Here is a 20,308-nt window from a genome sequence, read left to right as displayed (position 1 = left end):
GCCAAAGATGACTCAGTGACCCGGGGGCCTTGCCTCCAGCTCCTCGGATTCCACAGAACGTAACTTCCTCCTATCAGCCCTGTTATCAACCAAAAGAGAGGGACTAGCTCATAAAAAGGGGGGGGGGCACAAAAACAAAGGATGGATGGTTCTATTTAAATAACCATGCCATCCTTCCTCAAAACCAAGCATTGTCAATCATTTCAGACATCCACCAGACCTTACACGTAGGCCCCAAAGCTTTGTTCCGCTTCCTGGAGCCCCTCTTTGACCCCACCCATATCTGAGATTGTATTTCAGAGGTTCACTCCTCCTGCCAGACGTATGCCCAGGCCAACCACAGGGGGCTGGTCCACATACGTCAGTGTCTACATCAGCTTCGTGGACTCCGACCGGGTGAAGATTGGCAGGTTGATTTCACCCATATGCCTACTCATAAAAAACTCTGTTATCTCTTAACACTTGTGGATGGATAGAAGTGATTCCGGCCTCCAGGGAAATGGCAGATATGGTGGATCAGGTTTGGCGTCCCACGGACCATCCAGATGGACAATGGGTCAGCTTTTACTTCCAGGGTCATGGAGCTTGTGTCTGAAGCTCTCAACATCTCCTGGAAATTCCACATCCCCTATCATCCACAATCCTGGGGGAAAGGTGGAGAGGGCCATTGGACTCATCAAACAACATCTAATTAAGCTCTCTATTGAACTCAGGTTATCTTGGCCCTCCCTTCTCCCCATTGCCCTTACTTGCCTCAGGGCCACCCCACATTCCCCTATGGGCCTGAGCCCTTTTGAGCTGCTTTATCCCTTTCTCCTCAACCATCACCTCCCAGCCCAAACTCCTCCACTGGGGGGTACCTACCCTACCTCTCCTTCCTAAGGTCCCTTCTCCATTCACATGCTGACAGTTGTCTTCCTGCCCCCACACCAGTGAACCCTAATGCCCTAAACCTGCCCCGCTCTCCCCAGGAGACAGAGTACTCCTCAAACAGCTAGCTGCTAGGCCTCTTGAACCTCAATGGACAGGACCTCACACGGTAATCCTTACCACACCCTCGGCTGCCAAGCTCCTGGGACACCTATGCTGGTACCATCTCTCCAGGCTCACGTGGGCACCTACTCAGGACACTTGGTCTGTTCAGCAGAGAGGACCTTCCACCCTCCGGTTTTCCAAGATGCCGCAATGAAGGGCCTACCTGCTCCTCGTCTTGGGTGATAACAATATTTTTTCTCCTAGTCACTGCCCAGTCATCTCCCTCAAGAAACAGATGCCTGGTGTCTCTGGGATGACAATAAACAGGATGCCTCTCCAGCCACACCTTTCTCTGAGCGTGAACCCACCAACACCTAGCTCTCTCTTCCCCAAGGTTGCTCCATGCCTGCAGGATGGAGCCAGCCTTGAGTTGATGCCCCCTTTTCCAAAGAGAGCCTAAAATGTTGGTCATGAGTATCACCTCAGCTTCCTGTCACTTCTTATACAAACAGTCTGGAATGTAATCCCAGCCCATCAAACCTTGACCCATCCCTAGGGAAGGTCAAGACCACAGGCTCCTTAAACTGGTCCCTAGGAAATAATTATGTGCTCTTCCCTCTTCCTATTCTGTGGTTGCGTTGACTACTTTCTGTCCCCCACCCCTCGGGCCACCTGAGAGCACAGGTATCTTCTAATTTGATTTGATTTGGTCTGATTGGGATTATTTGCGTCAGCGGAGATGCTCGGTTAGGAGACAGTCCTAACACACAGCGGCTGAACAACTGGGTGACTAGCTGGGGCTCTGGGCACAGTTGTGCTTGCTAACTGACCCAGCAGCTAAAGAAGGAGAAACAGTAAACGTTTTCACAAACACATGTCATGGCCCAGAAAGACATTAAGAAGGCTACGATTTCCATTTTGCATTTTGCAATAATGTGTTTATATTTATGTGGCCAGCCCCTGTGGAGTCACCTCTGAGGCTCCCAGTGAAGGTGAATCTACATCAGTGTACTTTGCAAGCTCCTGGTTCCTCTGAATACAGGCGCTGCCTGGAAGACACTCTCGCTCTCAGGAGAGCAGGCTGATCAGATGGAGCCGAGATAAGCAAGCCACCGGAACCTAGCAGGTTCAGCCAGGCGCTTCCACACTTACCGGCCCATGGAGTCCTCATTCCAAACTCGGTCAAAGGCAAGAACCAAAACAGCAGTAGAAGCAAAACAGACTGCGAACCAACTGGGAAGTGAAGCCGCCATCTCTAACGACGACGTGCTGGGCTCCTACTGATGGCTCCTTTGAGAACCTCATTGCCTCTCATATGAAGAAGGCCTCAGGGCTGCCAGGTACCAGCACAGCTGATGGACTCCCTGGGCTCACCTCTGCTAAAGGCTCAGAAGTACCTGTTCTCATTAGTGCCCCATGCATTCATTTGTAAAATATTGTGGTAACAATTAACACAGGTTTTCATCTAACCCACTGTCAGCATTACAGGCAGCCAGGTTAAATGCACCAGATTCTTGGTTCTCTTGCAAAACTGAAACTAATCTACCCCCCCCGCCCCCCCCCTCCCCCCCGCCCCTGCTTGGCCCCATCCTCACAACCATGTTGCATCTTCTCTGAGTTTGGATACTTCAGATGTAAGCGAAGCTACGGAGATTCATCTTTTTGCAGACAGCTCATTTCCTTTAACAAGAGTTAGCGGCAACTGTGTTGCCGTGATATGCCGTGACCTCCTCCTAGAGTGGACCAGCTTCTCTTGTAACTGTGACAAGAAGCAGTTAGGGGAGAAAAGTTTTGCTCTGGCTTAGAGTTCTCAGTGGGGAAGGCAGGTGGTAGAGCTTGACAATGGCTCCCAGAAACGGGGGACAAACAGGAAGCGGACTGGCCCATCAGCCTGTAAGGCCCACCCCCAGTGACTTACTTCTTCCGGCAAGGCCCTGCTTCCTATGGGTTCTGCAGCACCATTGGCTGGAGACCAAGTGTGCAAACATGGGAACCCATGTGGCGATCTGAAAGAAAATGGCCCCCAAAGGGAATAGCACTATTAGGAGGTGTGGCCTTGTTGGATGAAGCCACGGTGGGGGCGGGCATTGAGGTCTCTCTTGCTCAAGCTTCCCTCAGTGTGACAGACAGGTGACTTCCTCTTGTCTACAAGACCTAGGACTCTCAGCGATGACATCACCATGTCTGCCAGCGTGCTGCCATGACGACAATAGACAAAACCTCTGAAACTGTAAGCCAGCCACCCCAATTAAATGTTTCTTTAGAAGAGTTGCCTTCACAGCAATAGAAACCCTAACTAAGACAAAACCACAGCAAGGCTGAAGGAATTCTGGGGCACAAAGTGCCCATTTTCTTAATGCATTCTCTGAATGTGGACACGTAGGGCGCTTCAGTATCTTGGCTGTTCTGAAAAGTATGGCCACAAGCATGGGTGTGCAATTATTTTTTTAATCATTATTTAAGGGCTTTTCTTTTTTTTCTTTTTGATTTTTTGAGACAGGGTTTCTCTGTGGAACAGCCCTAGCCTGTCCTGGAACTAGCTCTGTAGACTAGGCTGGTCTCAAACCCACAGAGATCCGCCTGATCCGCCTGCCTCTGCCTCCTGAGTGCTGGGATTAAAGGCGTGCTCCACCACGGACTAGCTGAAGTCTTTCTGACCCCACAAGTGTAATTGTTAGATCCTGTGATGATTTCATTTTTAATCTTTTGCTGATTCCAATTTTAATCTATCATGTTATTTCCATGGCATATGAACTTATAGTGGCTTTAAGAATTACATGCTACCTTGTTGTAGTGATATATTATGTGTGTTTTAATAACTAAAGCTTGCCTGGAGATCAGAGGGCAAAGCAGCCACACTAGTCAACCATACAGGCCAGGGAGTGGTGGCACATACCATTAATCCCAGGACTCAGGAGACAGAGGCGGGTGGATTTCTGTGAGTTCAAGGTCACCGTGGGCTATCGTGGGCTACACAAAATTGAATCTGTCTAAGAGAGAAACAGAACTCACACAAAGGTAATCCCAGAATTTGGGATCACACACCTTTAATCCCAGCACTGGGAGGTGGAGACAGGAGCGATATGGCTGGACAGAGAGAGGAGTATAAAGGGGAAGAGACAGGAACTCTGTGGAGTGTGGAGTCTGAGGATTCCTGGAGACAGGATCTTGCCCTTTGGTCTGAAGATTTGATAGAGGTAAAAGGTCTCTCTAGTGGTTGGCTGCTTTGATTTCCTGATCTTCAGCTTGAACCCCAATGTCTGTCTCTGGGTTTTTACTGTTTGTGCTACTTAACAACCAAAGCTCAATCAAGGCCATCTCTGTTTAGAACACTGAGTTGCCTTGGGACTTTGGATATACTGGAACATCGTTTCTCCCCTCCAGCATTTTGTGTGAAAGAAAAGAGGAAACAGTTTGAAAATGAAGGCAGACATGAAGGGTTCCTGCTATTGGCTTTTTCTTCTCAGGTGAGTTTTTATAGTAAATGACAAAGAACCCCAGGCCATTGTTTTTGAAGACACTGTGTTCACTTCAACAGGAGACAATGTTTCAAACCCGTCCAGGAGGCAGGGCATTTTGTCTGCGGTTAGACTGTCTGAAGCTATCTCTCCACAGAAATGCCAACCAGAACAGTTACCTAAACACCAAACTACTCCAAGAGCTAAGGTCAGGAGAGAGGCCACTGTACCTGTTTCTAGAGTAACAGAACCAAAAAGACGCATTGAATGAGCCGGGGAGGAAGAGTTTGACTATGTCTGATTGTATCATCTGAAGTCCCTGTAACTTCAAGCAGTACATGCATGTGGTGCGCGCGTGCGCGCGCACGCGCGCACACACACACACACACACACACACACACACACACACACACACGGGGGGGGGAGGAAGGGAGGGAGGGAGGGAGGGAGAGAGAGAGAGAGAGAGATTGAGAGAGAGAACCTCTTACTCTGGACAGGGAAGGACGACTAAGTTCAGGCCTTGCACTTCAAACCCACAACCAGGCCAACCGTGGTGAAACTCCCCGCCATGGACTGGGTCAATAGCACAGGTTAGGGAGGAGTTGATGGCTTTGCCACAAAGACACTTCTCTCTAGGGAGCAAGGCAAGGAAGCAAGGTACAGAATGAGGCCCCGAGCAGCGCTGAATTCACAGATGGAGCACCTAGCGCAGGCCCAGCATCAGGCAGAGGCTTGCGCTATGTCCAGGCCCAGGGTGCTGCTGGGGGATACCCACCACCCACCTCCCACCACTGACCATGTCCTCGTAGCTCGAGACCTATACATCCCAGGGTTGCCTCAGCCTCGCACCCTGTACCCCGGTGCCACAGACTAAAGTTCCAGCTCATATTGGCACCAACATGGCATAGGCCTTGATGTTCCTCGAATGCAAACTGGTGGCTTCTAGTGGCAATCCTGAGGAGGTTTCTATTTCCATCTGAATCCTCACGCGTACATCTGAGCCTCATTGTCCACGTTTTTTTTTAGCAGTCTTTGTCTTCTGGGCCCTTACCAGAATCACACAGTTAGCTCTGCTTACAGAGTTGAGGCCTTTGGAGCCTAATTCTCCAAGATTTTCCCAATTCCTTCTACAAATTAGTCTGAAAGACTACCCGCGTGGTTAGCTTATGGTCCATAGTCCATAGACACAGCCATGACCTCAGTTTCAGTACACACTTTCTGTTTTTACAGCCTGTGATCACAACAGACCCCGAGACAGTGAACTCATCCTCTGTGTGTGACCTTCTCCCACCAATCCTGGCTTAAGTGGCCCGGGCAGGAGCCTCCACGGCTACGCTTCAGTATAAAGTCCCCCAAGGGAGAGTAAAGGGCGTCGAGTATTAAAGGTTCCCCAAACATTTGCCACCGCCCCTAAATCTCTTCCTTGGCCGTATCGATATGATGCTCCAGGTTTCCAGCGGTTGCCCCACCCACTCCTTAGCTCCACCCTCTCCCCGTACTTGTGATTATCCTACCTTAGCCTCCATAGCTGGGGCTAAAGGTCTGCTTGGACTTTCATAATAACGACCAGCTATGTTAGTTTTCAGCATTTGAGGCCAGTTTGGTGAAATCCACCAACTCCTCACTTGCAGTCTAGTGTGAGGTGACCACTTGGCATTACAAGTTTGAAGATTCTTAGACCGCGCTATTGCCGTCATTCTGCAGATGTGTATCACACGAAGAGTCATGAAGATGAATCATACATGTATAGACCATGTCACCTCCAATCACCTATGCCTCAAATCACCTTTCTTATCCTATAAATGCCCCCAAACCCTATCTTGGGGAAGCACAGATGAGACTTGGCTGCCTTCCTCCACGCTTGACTGGCTTGGAAATAAACCTTGCTTTGAACTACTTATCTGTGCAATGTGTGCACTGCCTTGTGGGCCGAACTGGCCCTGCTCAACGCCACCCCCTTCCTCCAATCATTACCGACTTCTTGCTATTGCTACGCCATGTAGACCCTACGTCCATGACGCTGTCTCTGGGGGAGCCCAGCCCCATTCCTGGGCCTCTCTTTTCTTCCGAGACCTCCCTATTTCCAGGTCTTACTCCCCGAGGGCTGGACTCGGCACCTTATTTTAGGACTGCCTCCTGTAAATGTCTATCAGACACCCGAAACACGAGTCCCAAACAGACCAGTCAGCTGCCCTCCGACCCTCTCCCTCAGGTCTGTAGCTCATCCGTTTTTAGCGTTTGCCTCAGTGAACCATCAAGGCGTCTACCAACTCCAGTCTCAGCATGCAGCTCCCATACCGCTAGATCCCCACGTCAGGACCTCCCCTAACCTTTGCCTCTGCCCCGGCTGTTGCTGTAACATTTTAGCTGCTTCCATTTCCTATATAAAATCCACCTTAAATAGTGCCCAGCTACCTTTATCTTTCCAGATAAGCTTTGAATCCTTTGTATACATGTTTCTTTTTGAATTGGTAATTGAACCACGGCCTTATTCAGAGTGGGCACACACTTCTATCAGCGCCACTGCCCAGCCCTGGAAGGCCTTTTAATTAGAACCAATCCTTCACTGTCTCCGCCTGCTTTGCCATTTAGCCCATGAGGCCCTATAAACACATTTTCCTGACTTTGTATTAGCTCTTTCTTATCCCCTTCATACTGTCTGACATCTTTTCCTCTCAGGCGGAACTGCGCTTATTGCTAAAGGCCCCAGTAAGATGTCCCACCTCAGGAAGAATGCCCTGGAACTCTTCTAAGCTACCCACTTGGATTTCCCATCATCCTCTGCTAAGAATACGTTTGCCTTAGTCCCCATCTTCCCTCACTCTCATTCCCTTGGTTATCTCCACATCCCTAACCACGAGTGTGATGCCTGGGACATAGGAGGTACTTCACAGAGCTGTGGATACAAACTGAGACCACAGAGAACTCCCCCTCCCCAGTCGGGCCTTGAACCCATGGCAAACATTCAGCCGCTCTGTGGCCCCAACCCTCCTCCTTTCTAGGTCCCTCATTCCCGTGGGTTATACTGAGTAGCTCACATGGAAGGATGGCTTTCTTTTGTCCCAACAGAGACTCAGCCTCCGGTAACTGGGTTAGGTGTCCCCGTGATAGCTACATGGTCCTATCACATTGCATTTCCCTGCTTTATGCCCTGCCTTTGATTTCCCCCGGTGAACAAGTGATTCAGGCAAGACAGACACTTCACAGACGTGATGATACATTGAAAGCTTTTCTTCCTGGCAGACATCTCCAAGGAATGACTGTGGCAGGGCACGTGTGTGTAGAGATAGTTCTATCCGTACAAATCACTAGTAGGTCAATTGTATAATCACTGACTATCCTCATCTTCCGTGTTAAGTCTGAGTCATTCCTGGAGGACAATCAGATCGTTAAGAACTGGGAATTCTGTTTCAGAAAAAAAACAGAGGACTAGCTTCAAAGAATGTGCTGGCGGGATGCTTAGCCAGGCCTGCAGCAGTGTGAACGGGGCCGAGTCAAACCTTGGCTGAGACGTGGTCCCGCGTGGGTCATAATTCTACGGCCAGCAGTGGAGAGCAAGCGTGAGCCCCAGTTGCTGCTAACGAGTCAAACCAACGCTTTAAAGTCCCAGTCCAGTTAGTGTGAGGTGGCAGTCTCAGCCCTGTAGGACTTGCCGGGGGGAACGTGGACGGGTCTAGGCAAGGATTTATTGCCTGGCCCACCGTTACGAGGCTGCCACCGACATCTCCCTTATTTCTGTGGAGCACACTTTTTCTGTCCCTAAGAGCGTTCCCCAAATGGTAGCCCTGAGGATATTCATTGAGAAACTGGAGTGCTGCCTGAATGCAATCTCACAACTGTCTCATAAATAACCACAAGGAGGTGTTTTAAGACAAGGGTTTCCCATTAAACACGGCACATCACAGAGTAGGAAGAAAGGAAGATCAGAAGATCTGGATAGTCCTAACTGCCACAAAGCAGGCTTGGGGATACCTATGACTCCAGGTGGAGTCCTTAGGGCCAGAGGGTAACAGTGGCTCTTTCTGTCTAATACAGAATTAGTATTAATTTGCATGTGGCTTAAGAAGAGCGAAATAGATAACCAGGAGGCAGAAATCAGCTAGCACAGACTCTTTGGGTGCTCCTGCATGCATTTCTTCCTATGAGGGGCACGCTAGACTGGGCCCCCTAGAATGTAATGCGCCTTAGAGTCTCGTGAACCCTTAAACTGTAGCCTTGTTATTTCCAAGGTCTCAATTAACAAATGCCCTCCAGAGTTCTAGCAGCGATTAGACAGGCTACTACGGAAGAATGCATTATACATCAGTTAAAAAAAAAAAAAACAACATACGCAAACCAAGGATCATTAGAAAAAGATAATAGTCATGCAGATTTTACAAACCGTGTCTTTAGGGTGGCCCAATAAGTAGAAATATGGGGACCCATGCTTGTCACTTTTCATGCACATGGAGAGACTGGAAGGTACCATTCCTAAAGGAAGGGGAGGAACAGCCTGGGACCAATCATTAGAATTAACAGACCAGTGACATTACTGTTAGAGTCAAGATTGCTTAGTGTGTTTAGAACAGCTGAATAAAAATTATCTAGGCAGCAAGAATAAAAACTTTAGGTACAGCTAATCCTATCAGGCATGCAGCAAGTGAAATTAGTGAAAAACTGAGCCCTATGTATATTTCAAAAGTAGACTTTTTTTAAAAATCGAAATATTGAGAGCATCCTGAGGTGCTTTTAGGGAGGCACAGATATGAATAAAGATTTGAGCTGGCAATGCCAGAAATCTTAGAATTTTTTTTCCCCTCATAATCACGGATGTCTTAGTGATAGAAGCTGTCATTTGAGAATCAGTCATGGTCACAGTTTCTAAACTTTAAGAAATTCGAAGCTACAGACATGGAGTCTTCGTGTTCACATTTTTATTTCCTCTAGTGTTCTCATAAATTCGTGTAGTTCTTGCCTATAACATTCTGCCTAGGAATATTCAGAGATCACAAGTTGACTTGCTGGATATTAAAAAAAAAAGTGTAAAGCAGGAAAAAACCCAAAAAACCAAAAACGCAGCAGCACTTTGCCCATTCCGCCCCGCTGCCCACCCGCCTGCCCACCCGCTACGGCTGCTTCCCGGCCTTGCCCGTTTTCTGCCCGTTGCCTGCCCGCTATGGCCTTTTTTCCCAGCCTTGCCCATTCCGCCTGCGGCCCACCCACTACGGCTTGCTGTCGGCCAGTCTTGAGGATCAGCAGACTCAACCTACAACCTTAGTCTATGCCCACCTACAGGCGATGGGCTGTAGCTCTCTACCTACACAATCACGGGCACTAAACGTTCTGTAATCTATCAGGTCAATAATCCCCAAGGTACAAGCGGCCAGGGGAGGCCCTGCCATGCCTGCTGCTGTGTCTGTGCTTGACACGGTGTGAGAGATGGCTGCGGGCTCACTGTGGGTTAATCCTGGAACGCAGACCTGCTCTTCTCCTCTTTGCCAGAGTGCACTGACAACATCCCCTGCTCACGCTCGGCTTGCTCCGGACACGGGATCCAGCTTGTCTGCACAGAATGAAGCAGGACCCCACGGAGGTCTTAGGTGGTGTGATGCGGGTGTTTTGTCAAAGCGTGTTGTGCTCAGGGAAGAAGAGAGAGCGCAGCAGGAGACTTCCCTAACACAGGGGTCCCGTGCTGAGAAGACCCTCCCTGTGGGCAGGAAGTCAGCGGAAATTAAATTTCAGGATTTACTGATTGAGTTTACAAAACATTTAGGCCTGCCAAGAAGCGAGCAAGCTGCTTCAGTGTCACACACAGAGAGAAGGTTCTCCCCGGGTTTCAAACGCGGCCTTTACTCGGCTTGCAGACATATGTGGAGACCAGGAAACTGCAGGCCCAGACGGTGAGACAAAAGGTCCACGCATGCGTGGAAACCACTGTGAAGGGGGGTGGGCGGAAACCCAGTGAGAGCTGAGCAGAGCTGTGCACGCTGGGCTAGGAATCTTACCGGGTGCTCAGAATGGGGTGTGCCCAGCTCTAAAACCTACCGCCCTGATGAGCCCAGTGTCACCATGAGTGACAGGGTGTGCCTCCTCCGCCGAAAGGCTGGGGAGTTTTCTAGAAACATAAAAGCAGCTAAGCAAGGCCTGCACCATGAAACAGTTACAAGCTGTGGTCCGGTGTTGAGACTGTGTGTTTGTCCTGTTGATTTCTTTGAGTCTAAGAGGCACATTGAAAAATACGTGACTCTCAGAGTTTAGAAATTTTCTTACAGTTAGACCGTATGATTTAAGCCCAGAGTAAGGCCTTATGTGATTTTTATCTTTGATCCCCGCTGAAGGAGTTCAGTTCTAAAGAAACATTAGGAAGTTTGTATCAGGACAAGACACTGGAGCAAGGGTGAAGGCAGAGGGTGTGGCTAACAAAAACCTAGCCCTTGGTGACCATGAGAAGGCAGTGCCCAGAGAAGTCGTTCCCAGGGGTCACAAGAGGGGAGTGGATGCTGGTGGGGGCCAGATGCCATCATGCATTTGTTCCATCCCCGAGAAATTACAGCACTCAGGGTGAACTCTAAAGCCAACAGTGAGCTTTTGGGGGGGGGGTGTAGGTTCAGAGCTTGTAAAAGAGCCACTGTGACAGGCCATGTTGATGGGGGGGTGGATGCCTGGGCGGGGTCGGGACATATGTGGGAAGTATATGTACCTTCCTTTTAAACTGTCTGCGTGCTTAAATGAACCTGAAACATAATTTAAGGTCAGGGGTGCAGCTCAGTTGGTGGAGTTATCTAGCATCCGTAAAGTGGGGTTGACCCCCAAAGCTACAAAAGAAGGGTGAGGTGGTACACACTTGAAAACTCAGCCTTTGGGAGGTGAAGGCAGAAAGATTAGAAGTTCAAGGTCCTCCTCACCTATGTAGTGAGTGAGTTCAGGGGCAGTCTGGGCCATATGAGACCCTGAATCAAGAACAAAAACATTACAAGATTGAGTCTAGGGGCTGGAGAGGGAAGCCAGCACTAACAACAGTCGCTTCGCAGGCTTGGAGACCTGAGCTTGGACCAGGCAGAAAACTGGGTGTGGCTCTGTGGCACCTGCAACCCCAGCACTGTGTGGGGCGGAGGCAGGAGGATTTGCGCGGCTTGCTGGCAGCCAGCCTGGAGTGAAGTAGAGGAGAAACCTGTCTCAAAAGAGTAAGGTGGATCAGGACGCTGGATGTTCTTTTCTGCACATGTACACACACACACACACACACACACACACACACACACACACACACACACGTGCTTAGCTCTCTCACACCCATGTGTGTTTAACACACACACACACACACACACACACGGGCTGGGACTCACAGTCTTCTGATTTAAGAGTGGCCTCTGGCAGGTCTCTGGCTTGGGGAAGCTAGTACGCATGCCTTTGAAGCGCTGCTGAGATGCGGGGTTGCTGGCTGTGCGCTGCTAGACCTACCATGAAGGTGTCATGGGCACCGACTTCGCTTTGAGCACAGGAAAGCAGCGCTTTGTTGGCAGATCCTCTATAAAGAGCAAAACCTTTTCTCTGCTATCTCAACATCTCCGGTATTTCTGGACCGAGGAAAACCAGAGAGCAATCAAAAGAGCTTTGGCGTGTGGATCCAACTTCTTGCCCTGTGGAGCTCAGGGGCTGGCAACTCATTTGAACTCAACTGCCAGGCTACCCAGCCACTACGCCAGAGTTCACGAGCAGAGTGGAGGCCATGCTCAGACTGACGAGAAGGCAGGAGACAGAAAACACAGAGAGTCCCTTTCCACGTCTGTTTCCACAGCCAGATCTAAGAATGGGGAGGGGCCTCGATGGGACAGAGTGTGATGTCTGCAGGCTCCTCCTTCACAGTGGAGCTGGTAAACAGACACCCAGCAATCTCCAGGACGCTGAAGGCCTCTTATATGCTGGGACACACTTAACAATACAGTGTGTGTGGGCTCGTAAAATTGCTCCCTGGGTAGAGGGACTTTTTGCCAAGCCTGGTAAGCCGAGCCCTATCCCCACAGCCAAAAGTTGTCCTCCAACCTCTACGCTCGCATTGAGACACACAAACATGTACGCATACACAAACAGAGGTAATAAATACTGAAACAAATCAGAGCCAATGGACTCCTTCAGAATCTCCAGAGGGCTTATGAGGCATGGAAGGGAGAGAAGAGGCACTGTGGATTTCAAAGGTCATGCCAGTGTGTGTGTGTGCGTGCATGTGTGTGCGTGTGTGTATGTGTGTGTGTGTGTGTGTGTATGTGTGTGTGTGCGTGTGTGTATGTGTGTGTGCGTGATGCTGGGGGGTGAACCCAAGACCTCACACATGCCCTGCAGGTGCCCTACTACAGCACTACAACCTTAGACGTTTCTCCCCACTTTTCATACTGAGACAGGGTCTCCCCGAATCGCTCACGCTGGCCTTGTGCTTGCTTGAGAGCCTACTGGGCCTTGAACGTGTGATTCTGCTGTCTCAGCCTCCAGAGTAGCTAGGATTACAGGCCAGTACCACCAGGCCCACGATTACTCTTGCTATCTTTCCCTCTAATCAACAAGCATTGAGTTTCCTAGACCTCCATCTTTCTACCTCCAATTTCCCTTCCATGTAGGAAACACTGTCTAGATCTGGGGACTTCCCTGAGGTCCAGCTGCTTCTCCCAGTATCTAGGAGTGTTTCCCCTGAGCTAGTTGTCTTTGCTCTTGGACTTCTGCTCAGCTTTGTGTAATGGGCTGGATGCTGGACAAGAGGAATTTTTAGCTTTTCTTAGGCACCCGAGGGGATTCTTCTCAATGCGGCTTTGAGAAAGATAACCTCATTGGCTCACTGACCTTTCAAAACGGATGGATTTGGGTCTGGCTTAAGGGAGGATGGACCTTTACTTGTTTGTTTGTTGTTGTTTGCAGTGTATGTAGCCTAACAGGTGGGGACTTGTGGTGGTGTGGGCATGTGTCAGTGTCAGTATATACCAGGGTCACCTCAAGGTGCAGCGTGGTGGCCCTCAGGTGCTTCATCACGTCCCGTACTCAGCACAGGTGTTCCTGAGTGATCTGTGGAGGTGCCCGTGGACAAGATAGATGGGCTCAGCCGTGGATGCCAGAAGATGAGATTAGATTTCAGAATTTATTACTGAGGCAAGCCACCCTTTGCCCTATCGAAAAGGCAGACAAATAGTGCCAGGGCCATGGAGCCTCTCCTGGCTCCCGGGAGCATCGTCTTGGGTTGGGAGAGAAAGCGGTAGCATCTCCCCTTTTGCCTTTCATCAGGGGCAGACAGGCAACTTGAGCCTCCTCAGCACTTGGTGACCTCAGCACTTGGTGACAGTTCTGTGGGCTCCTGACCGGGCTGACAGCCACACAGCCATGAATAGTAAATGTGTCAGAGCTACTCTGGCTTGCTAGTCTGAAATCCGGAATTCAGATCAGGTTTTGGAGGAGGCTCACCCAGACTCAGCAAGGCCTTCCTTCAGAGAAAGTACAAGTTATTAGCGGGACCGTTACAAAGGAAACGCTTAACAGACCAAAGAGGCCAAGGACTCTTCGAGAATTGCTAATGCTCTAGAAGTGCTTATTAAATTTATGAATAATTAATGAGCCTACTCTAATGTTTTTTCTCCACAGCAGATTCTTGAGGGCCTCTTCTTCAGTCCCCACACTGTTAGAAACCGCCCTTACTTGTGGTCCTCATGGCTTGACTGTCAGCTCCCTGAGGGAAGTCCCGAGTCTCACCTTCAGTGCCGTGCACATAGTAGGTCCTCAGTGTATCTTGAATTAGTTGAGGAGTGATTAATTAATGGTCAATCAATGACATCAATTCCAGGATCTGTCCCATATACAGTATTTGGTAAAGATGCATTTCCTGGAGCTTGTCTTTTGTGGTTAGGGAGTGAAATGAACCCTGGACAAATGATTACCGACAAGAATATGAAGGTTTGCTTGTGATTACCGAGGAGGATATGAAGGTTTGCTTGTGATTACCGAGGAGAATACCAAGGTTTGCTCGTGATATTCATCAGTGCGTGTCCTGGAGAAGAATGAGCAGAGGAGCAGCCGAGGGAGGACCGGTTCTGCCCACAGGGTGTTCTGATATGATTGTCTTACGACGTTGTAATATTGTGTAGAGGGAGACTTTAACTTCACAACTGTTTAGTCTATTCTTTCCTCCAGGGGCAGCTACTGACCCAAGAGGCATCTACCCTCTCCTTAGAACAGTTTCATCTCGCCTATAAAACGACACAATTTCATCTCCCAAAGGCCTGTAATCGAGTCAAACCCTTCAGAGACACAGTTCACTTGGGAAGCGTAGGTAGGAGCATAATTCAGATACTTGGCTGTCTTTCCCTCTGCGTGGACATGGGGTGCTGTTGGCTGCTGGGTGCTCATGGCGGAGAGCTCTGCTCCACCCTTTCTTGCGTGGCCTCCTCAGATCACCGGGTCTCCCACTGGCATCTGGACGCACGTTAGACTTCTCCACGTAAAGAGCTAAAGAGCTGCCCCATTGTTCTCTGGGAGAGCGAGCGCGGCAGAGTGCCACAAATTCTGTCAAGTGTGTTTGCTTCATTCGGAACAGCAAATAGACCCGAGGGACTTCGGTGTGAAAGTATGGGATTCTCTCTCTCTCTTCTCCCTTCTTCCCTCCCTCCCTCCCTTTCTCTTCTTTCTCCTCCTCCTCCTCCTCCTCCTCTTCCTCCTCCTCTTCTTCTCCTTCTTCTTGTAAATCCAAGGACACTTACAGGGACCTGGGCTCTGGCTGGGTGGTTTAGTTTGCAAATCAAGCGTGCGTCCATTTTGCGCACGGGCCTTGACTGCTAATCACGGACACCTGCACTTCAAAGCAGGGAGCTAATGTGGATAATTTATTCCTGGGCAGTTTTACCGCCAGGATGCTACTTCCCCTGGCCCTAACCTCTTTAGGATTAGTTTGAACAGCAGCTACCTGTGCGGCGAGCACACGCCTGGGGAGCTCACCTCTCCGCTCTCAGCGGGGTGGAGGAAGCGTCTTTATTCCCGCCAGGGGCTGAGAGGCATGTCGGGGGCTGGAGCACTCACACTTGCCGCTCAGTTGATAATCAACAAATTCTCATCCCGAGGGCTACGCTTGAAGTGCCTGTCTCCCGAGTTCCTCTTTCAAGGGCTTGACTGTAAAAGCCGCTCTTCAAAGTCCTTATCGTTTTCCAACACCCTCGCAGCCGCTCCACCGCTGGGGCCGAGCCGTGACCTGTGCGGCGGCACTTGCGGTTTCTGCCTCCGGGCTGGCTGCCGCGACACCTGGCGGTCAGCCTTATGGTAATTACTTACGGCTGGCTTAGTGGCAGCGTGTTTATTCCCGTCCTCAGCTCACTTGGAGTCACACCGATTTTGGTAATCAATGATCTGACAGATTGCTTTTGCTGATTTTTTTTTCTTTTCGGTTGTACCTGTGTTTACCTCTCTGTCACAGATCAGCCTAAGCATCTGAGCTCTGCTCCATACTTCTCTTGCCGGGGATCAGCTTTCTTTGACAAGGTCCTCAAGTCCAGATAAGGGTTCCATTTCAAAACTGCTCTGAATCCCGAGTTCCATAAGTAGCGGAGGGAACACGGGTGGAATGGCTTAAAACCTGTCATCCACAGTTCCCCAGTCTCCCCATCCTCCGTTAGTCTTTCCTAGGCCAGCTTAAGCCCCGAGGGTCTCTGGGAGGTTAAACATGCCTCCTTTGGACCCTGATAACTGCCTTCAATGCTCTCTTAAGGAGTGGGCCAAGGTTAGGATCTTGAAAGGCAAACAAAGGAAACACACAGGCTTAAAGCAACACTTGGCAAGAAAAATGTCATTTTCCCGTGATTAGGCTGTTGCTCGACCAAGTAGATTATATTCTTGATTTTTCTCTTGGTCAATGCGAGTGTTTTCTTGTGTTGTTATTTACAGCCGCTATCCTGTTCTTGGGAGCATTTTATTAAAATGCATCCTGGTTAATCTGGTTTCATGATGTGGTTTATTCCATACTGATGCTGGAGGACCTCTTTCTTGGCCGTGGACACTGTGTATACTGAGATCGTTTCCGCAGCCACGAATGTAGTCTCGTCTTTGGTCTGCTCCTGATGCAGAGCAGGGTTAACACAGCAGGCCAGGGACCACTCTGCTCGGAAATGCCGGCTCATGACGGTGGCTCTGTGCTGGGAACACGGCTGTCAATCCGCTATGCTGCTAAGGAGCCTTGTGCTGAATGCTGAGAGCGGATGCTGAGCGCGCCTCACTTCCGTAACCGTAACCGGCGGATACAAATGATGCGATCGTACTCCACATCTGCTTTCCTCCCGGGGGTCTAGAGTTTTGGGATGTGCTAGGCAGGGGATGCCTGCATGACCAACCCTGGTGAAAATCGTGTGCACTGAGTTGCTAATGGACTCCCTGTTTCCAGTGCTCTATTTTTGTTGCTTGGAGCGAGGTACCATCTGGGTTCCTTAGCGGGAGAGCCAGCGTGAGCACAAGAGGAAGTCTGTACGACTGACCCGATCTCGCGGGAGCTCATGGACTCTGAACCGATAGCTAGGGAGCCTGCGTGGGACCGACCTAGGCCCTCTGCATGTGTGTGACAGTTGTATGGCTTGGTCTGTGAGGCTCCTCGCGGTGAGATCAGGGCCTGTTTCTGGCACTTAGCAGGCTTTTGGTAACCTGTGCGTGCTGGATTACCTGGCCCCGCCCCATAAGGGGAGGAGCTCGGTCCTGCCTCAATTTGACGTGTCCTGCTTAAACCCAAGGGAGGCTTGTATCTTTCTGAATGGAGATAGATGGAGGAGGAGTGGATGGGGAGAGGGTAGATAGGAGGTGGGAAGGGGAACGGGAGGAGAGGATGGAGGGGAAACCGTGGTCAGTATGTAAAATAAATGAAAAAAAAGTTAACAAATAAAAGAAAAAGAGGAAGCCTGTATGTTGATGCCTCCAGAGATTGCCTGAATTTTCTCTCTGTCCCACACGACTCTGTTATGATTCTGTATAGCTATAGCTTATGCCCCAGAAGCTCTTTTGGCAAATCTCTGCGCGAAGGAGTCACCCGGGAACTTCTGAGCCCTGCCATTAGTTATGAAATTCCAGCAAACCATTTGATGACGTTATCATCCAAGACGTGGAACCGACCCTGGATCTTTGTCACGGCTTACATATCACTGCCCACTGTTCAGCTTAAGTGTCCCGAAGAGCTGAGGGTCTGCTTAGTTTGTGTTTGCTCTCTCACTTCCCTAACGGGCACCACTCTACTCTAATTTCCTTCTCTTGTTTCATCACCTCTAAGTTAATTTTACAAAGTCCACACCTTAGAAGGGCAGCTGGGAAGTGCCAAGATCATCAGCACGCATAACTGGGTGTGTAAGAAAAGCATACATTCAAGGCAAGATCTGTAATATCACAGTAGCTAATCATATCGGTACGGGCATCCTCGAAAGTGAGCCCATGCATTTAAAAGATTCTCCGTGTGGTTAATTTGAGAATCTAACTGAACCGGCTGATTTGGATGATGTGAAGGATGAAGCAATGCTAGCAGGGTCTCGGGTTTTGTCTTGTTCCAAAGCTATGTGCTCATATTTTCCTCAAGTAGACAGGGTATGAGGCATGGGTCTGAAGCAGACTTGTTTCACCTCCTCATGTTAGACAAGCAGCTGGTGCCACAGATGTGGAAAGTATGGACCAGGGATTAGAAAAGGAACAGGAAGCCGAGGGCAGTGAAGCTGAATGAGCAACTTTGTAGCGATTCACTTGTTAGGTTATTAAGGGCGGTAGTAACTTTGTAGCGATTCACTTGTTAGGGTATAAGGGTGATAGTAACTTTGTAGCAATTCACTTGTTAGGTTATTAAGGGCGGTAGTAACTTTGTAGCGATTCACTTGTTAGGGTATAAGGGTGATAGTAACTTTGTAGCAATTCACTTGTTAGGTTATTAAGGGCGGTAGTAACTTTGTAGCGATTTACTTGTTAGAATATTAAGGGTGGTAGTAACTTTGTAATGATTCACTTGTTAGGGTATTAAGGGGGTAGTAACTTTGTAGCGATTCACTTGTTAGACTATTTATTAAGGGCGGTAGTAACTTTGTAGCGATTCACTTGTTAGGGTATAAGGGCGGTAGTAACTTTGTAGCGATTTACTTGTTAGAATATTAAGGGTGGTAGTAACTTTGTAGTGATTCACTTGTTAGGGTATTAAGTGTGGTAGTAACTTTGAAATCCCTCACTAGATAGTAGCTATGTCTCAGCATGGAGTGAAACACACCTTCAAAATGAGGTGTGTTCAGAAGTGGCAGAATTTCCCAGGTCTCTTTGGTGTTGCCGATGCTTTCAGATACACAAAGTCATTCTAGTCTAGCAGTTCAAATCTTCACAAAGGGATTAGTGTTGGTGCCATTTACCAAGCCTATGCTTATTGCCGCTGTCAATATTTAAAAATAGTTTATTAGAGCCAAGCATTGTGTGTGGGAACATGGAATAAAGTATTTACCTTATTATATTATATTAATTTTTATTATATTATAAAACTTCTCAGGACAGCTCGGGTCGTGAAGCTCTTTGTATGAGGATCGCTCAGTTGTGCCAGCTCTACCGTCTACACTGTGAGTGATGCCTGGGACAGGTTTCTAGGAAATAACAACTTTAAAGACTACTGGAAGCAACAATGGTTTAGAATGTACTTTAAAGCCTTTGCCCACCGACAGCTCAGGATGCAGCCCTCAGATACTGCTCCAGGGCCATGCTCCCATGCCCACGCTATACCACCCCGCCATGATAATAACGGACTAGCCCTTTGAAACTGTAAGCAAGCCCCCAACTAAATACTTTGTTTTATTTTTTTTTAAAAAAATAAAAAAACCTTCCGCAAAAGCGTATGAAAACAGCATCGGAATGAATTTTTTTGAACAACCCCTAAATGCCAGGCAAATGCAGCCGTGGAATGAGCTGAAGTTAGCATTTCAAATATCACACCCTGAAGATTGGCTCTGGCTCATCCCTGGCCCAATTTAGTAATCCCATAGGATTGTCTCAAGCGTGCGATGTTTTAGAGAGAAACTGGGAAATGACTGCAGACTCAAATGAGCAGAGAACTATCGGTCTCATTAGAAAGGCTCCCACGCACGCGTGGTGCCGGCTCTCCCTGCACACTCAGACGTGCCCTGTGAGCTCACACATTCGCTACGTTACACATTTCCTAGCTTCACGAGCTAAAGAAGGGGTTCGCACACAAACATCTGGGGCTTAAGTCGACATGTGTGCTTATCCGTCTACCGACAGTAAATACCTATCCGGGCCGCAGTAGAGGACAGATGTGGTTTTATATTAAAAAAACCCGAACGTCTGCATGTTTGCAAGACACGGGAAGAGCCGAACACAGGGGAGGGGAAGTGCGGGACGCACCGTACTCTGGGACTTGTCCGGTTCCCCGCTTCAGCAACAGCCTCGCTCGTCTTCCTCCGGATTTGATCAGCTCTATCGCTCTGGCGTGCGTCATGTCCCTTGTGCTTTCCCCATTGATCTCAATGATCTGATCTCCTACCTGCCAATCAAAGAGAAATAAAGTCAGGCAAAGATGGTGGGCTTTCACAGCTGTCCAAGTATCACCCCCTTCCTAAAGAGCACCTGTGCCCACCCCGTGGCAGCACCCCAGATCTGAGTAACTGTATCGAGACTGGGTCATCCATGATTCGTTAGGACGGCAGGGGCCTCAGTTATAAAATACTGGGCACTAAAAATTAGAGAATAGGTCTGATATGACAATTCAAAATATCTTGGCAGCTTGTTTGACTTGAGAAATACATTCTACAGCTTTTCTATTGAACACATTACCAGCCTTCGGCTTTGTACCGCATCTGTTTAGCACGTTGGGAGGAATGACTAGTTTTTGTGTTTCTCGGAGAATATTGGCCATGCATCAT

At 49.0% G+C, this 20,308-nt stretch overlaps 1 protein-coding gene across 6 annotated transcripts in view; it reads right to left on the bottom strand.

The window, feature by feature from the left end:
• Magi2 (membrane associated guanylate kinase, WW and PDZ domain containing 2) overlaps window positions 1–20,308 on the bottom strand; it is a 1,214,245-nt gene that overhangs the window by 25,428 nt on the left and 1,168,509 nt on the right. For 4 of the 6 annotated variants that reach the window (XM_075955872.1, XM_075955873.1, XM_075955877.1 and 1 more), the window contains one exon: window positions 19,791–19,929. In XM_075955872.1, the coding sequence (XP_075811987.1) occupies window positions 19,791–19,929 (139 nt within the window). Of the gene's footprint in view, window positions 1–8,814; window positions 8,904–19,790; window positions 19,930–20,308 lie in introns of all 6 variants that reach the window. The other 2 variants (XM_075955874.1, XM_075955875.1) reach the window with 1 other exon arrangement.

The sequence above is a fragment of the Microtus pennsylvanicus genome, chromosome 22 (assembly GCF_037038515.1).
Source record: "Microtus pennsylvanicus isolate mMicPen1 chromosome 22, mMicPen1.hap1, whole genome shotgun sequence".
NCBI lineage: Eukaryota > Metazoa > Chordata > Mammalia > Rodentia > Cricetidae > Microtus > Microtus pennsylvanicus.
This window is presented reverse-complemented; position numbering and strand designations above follow the sequence as displayed.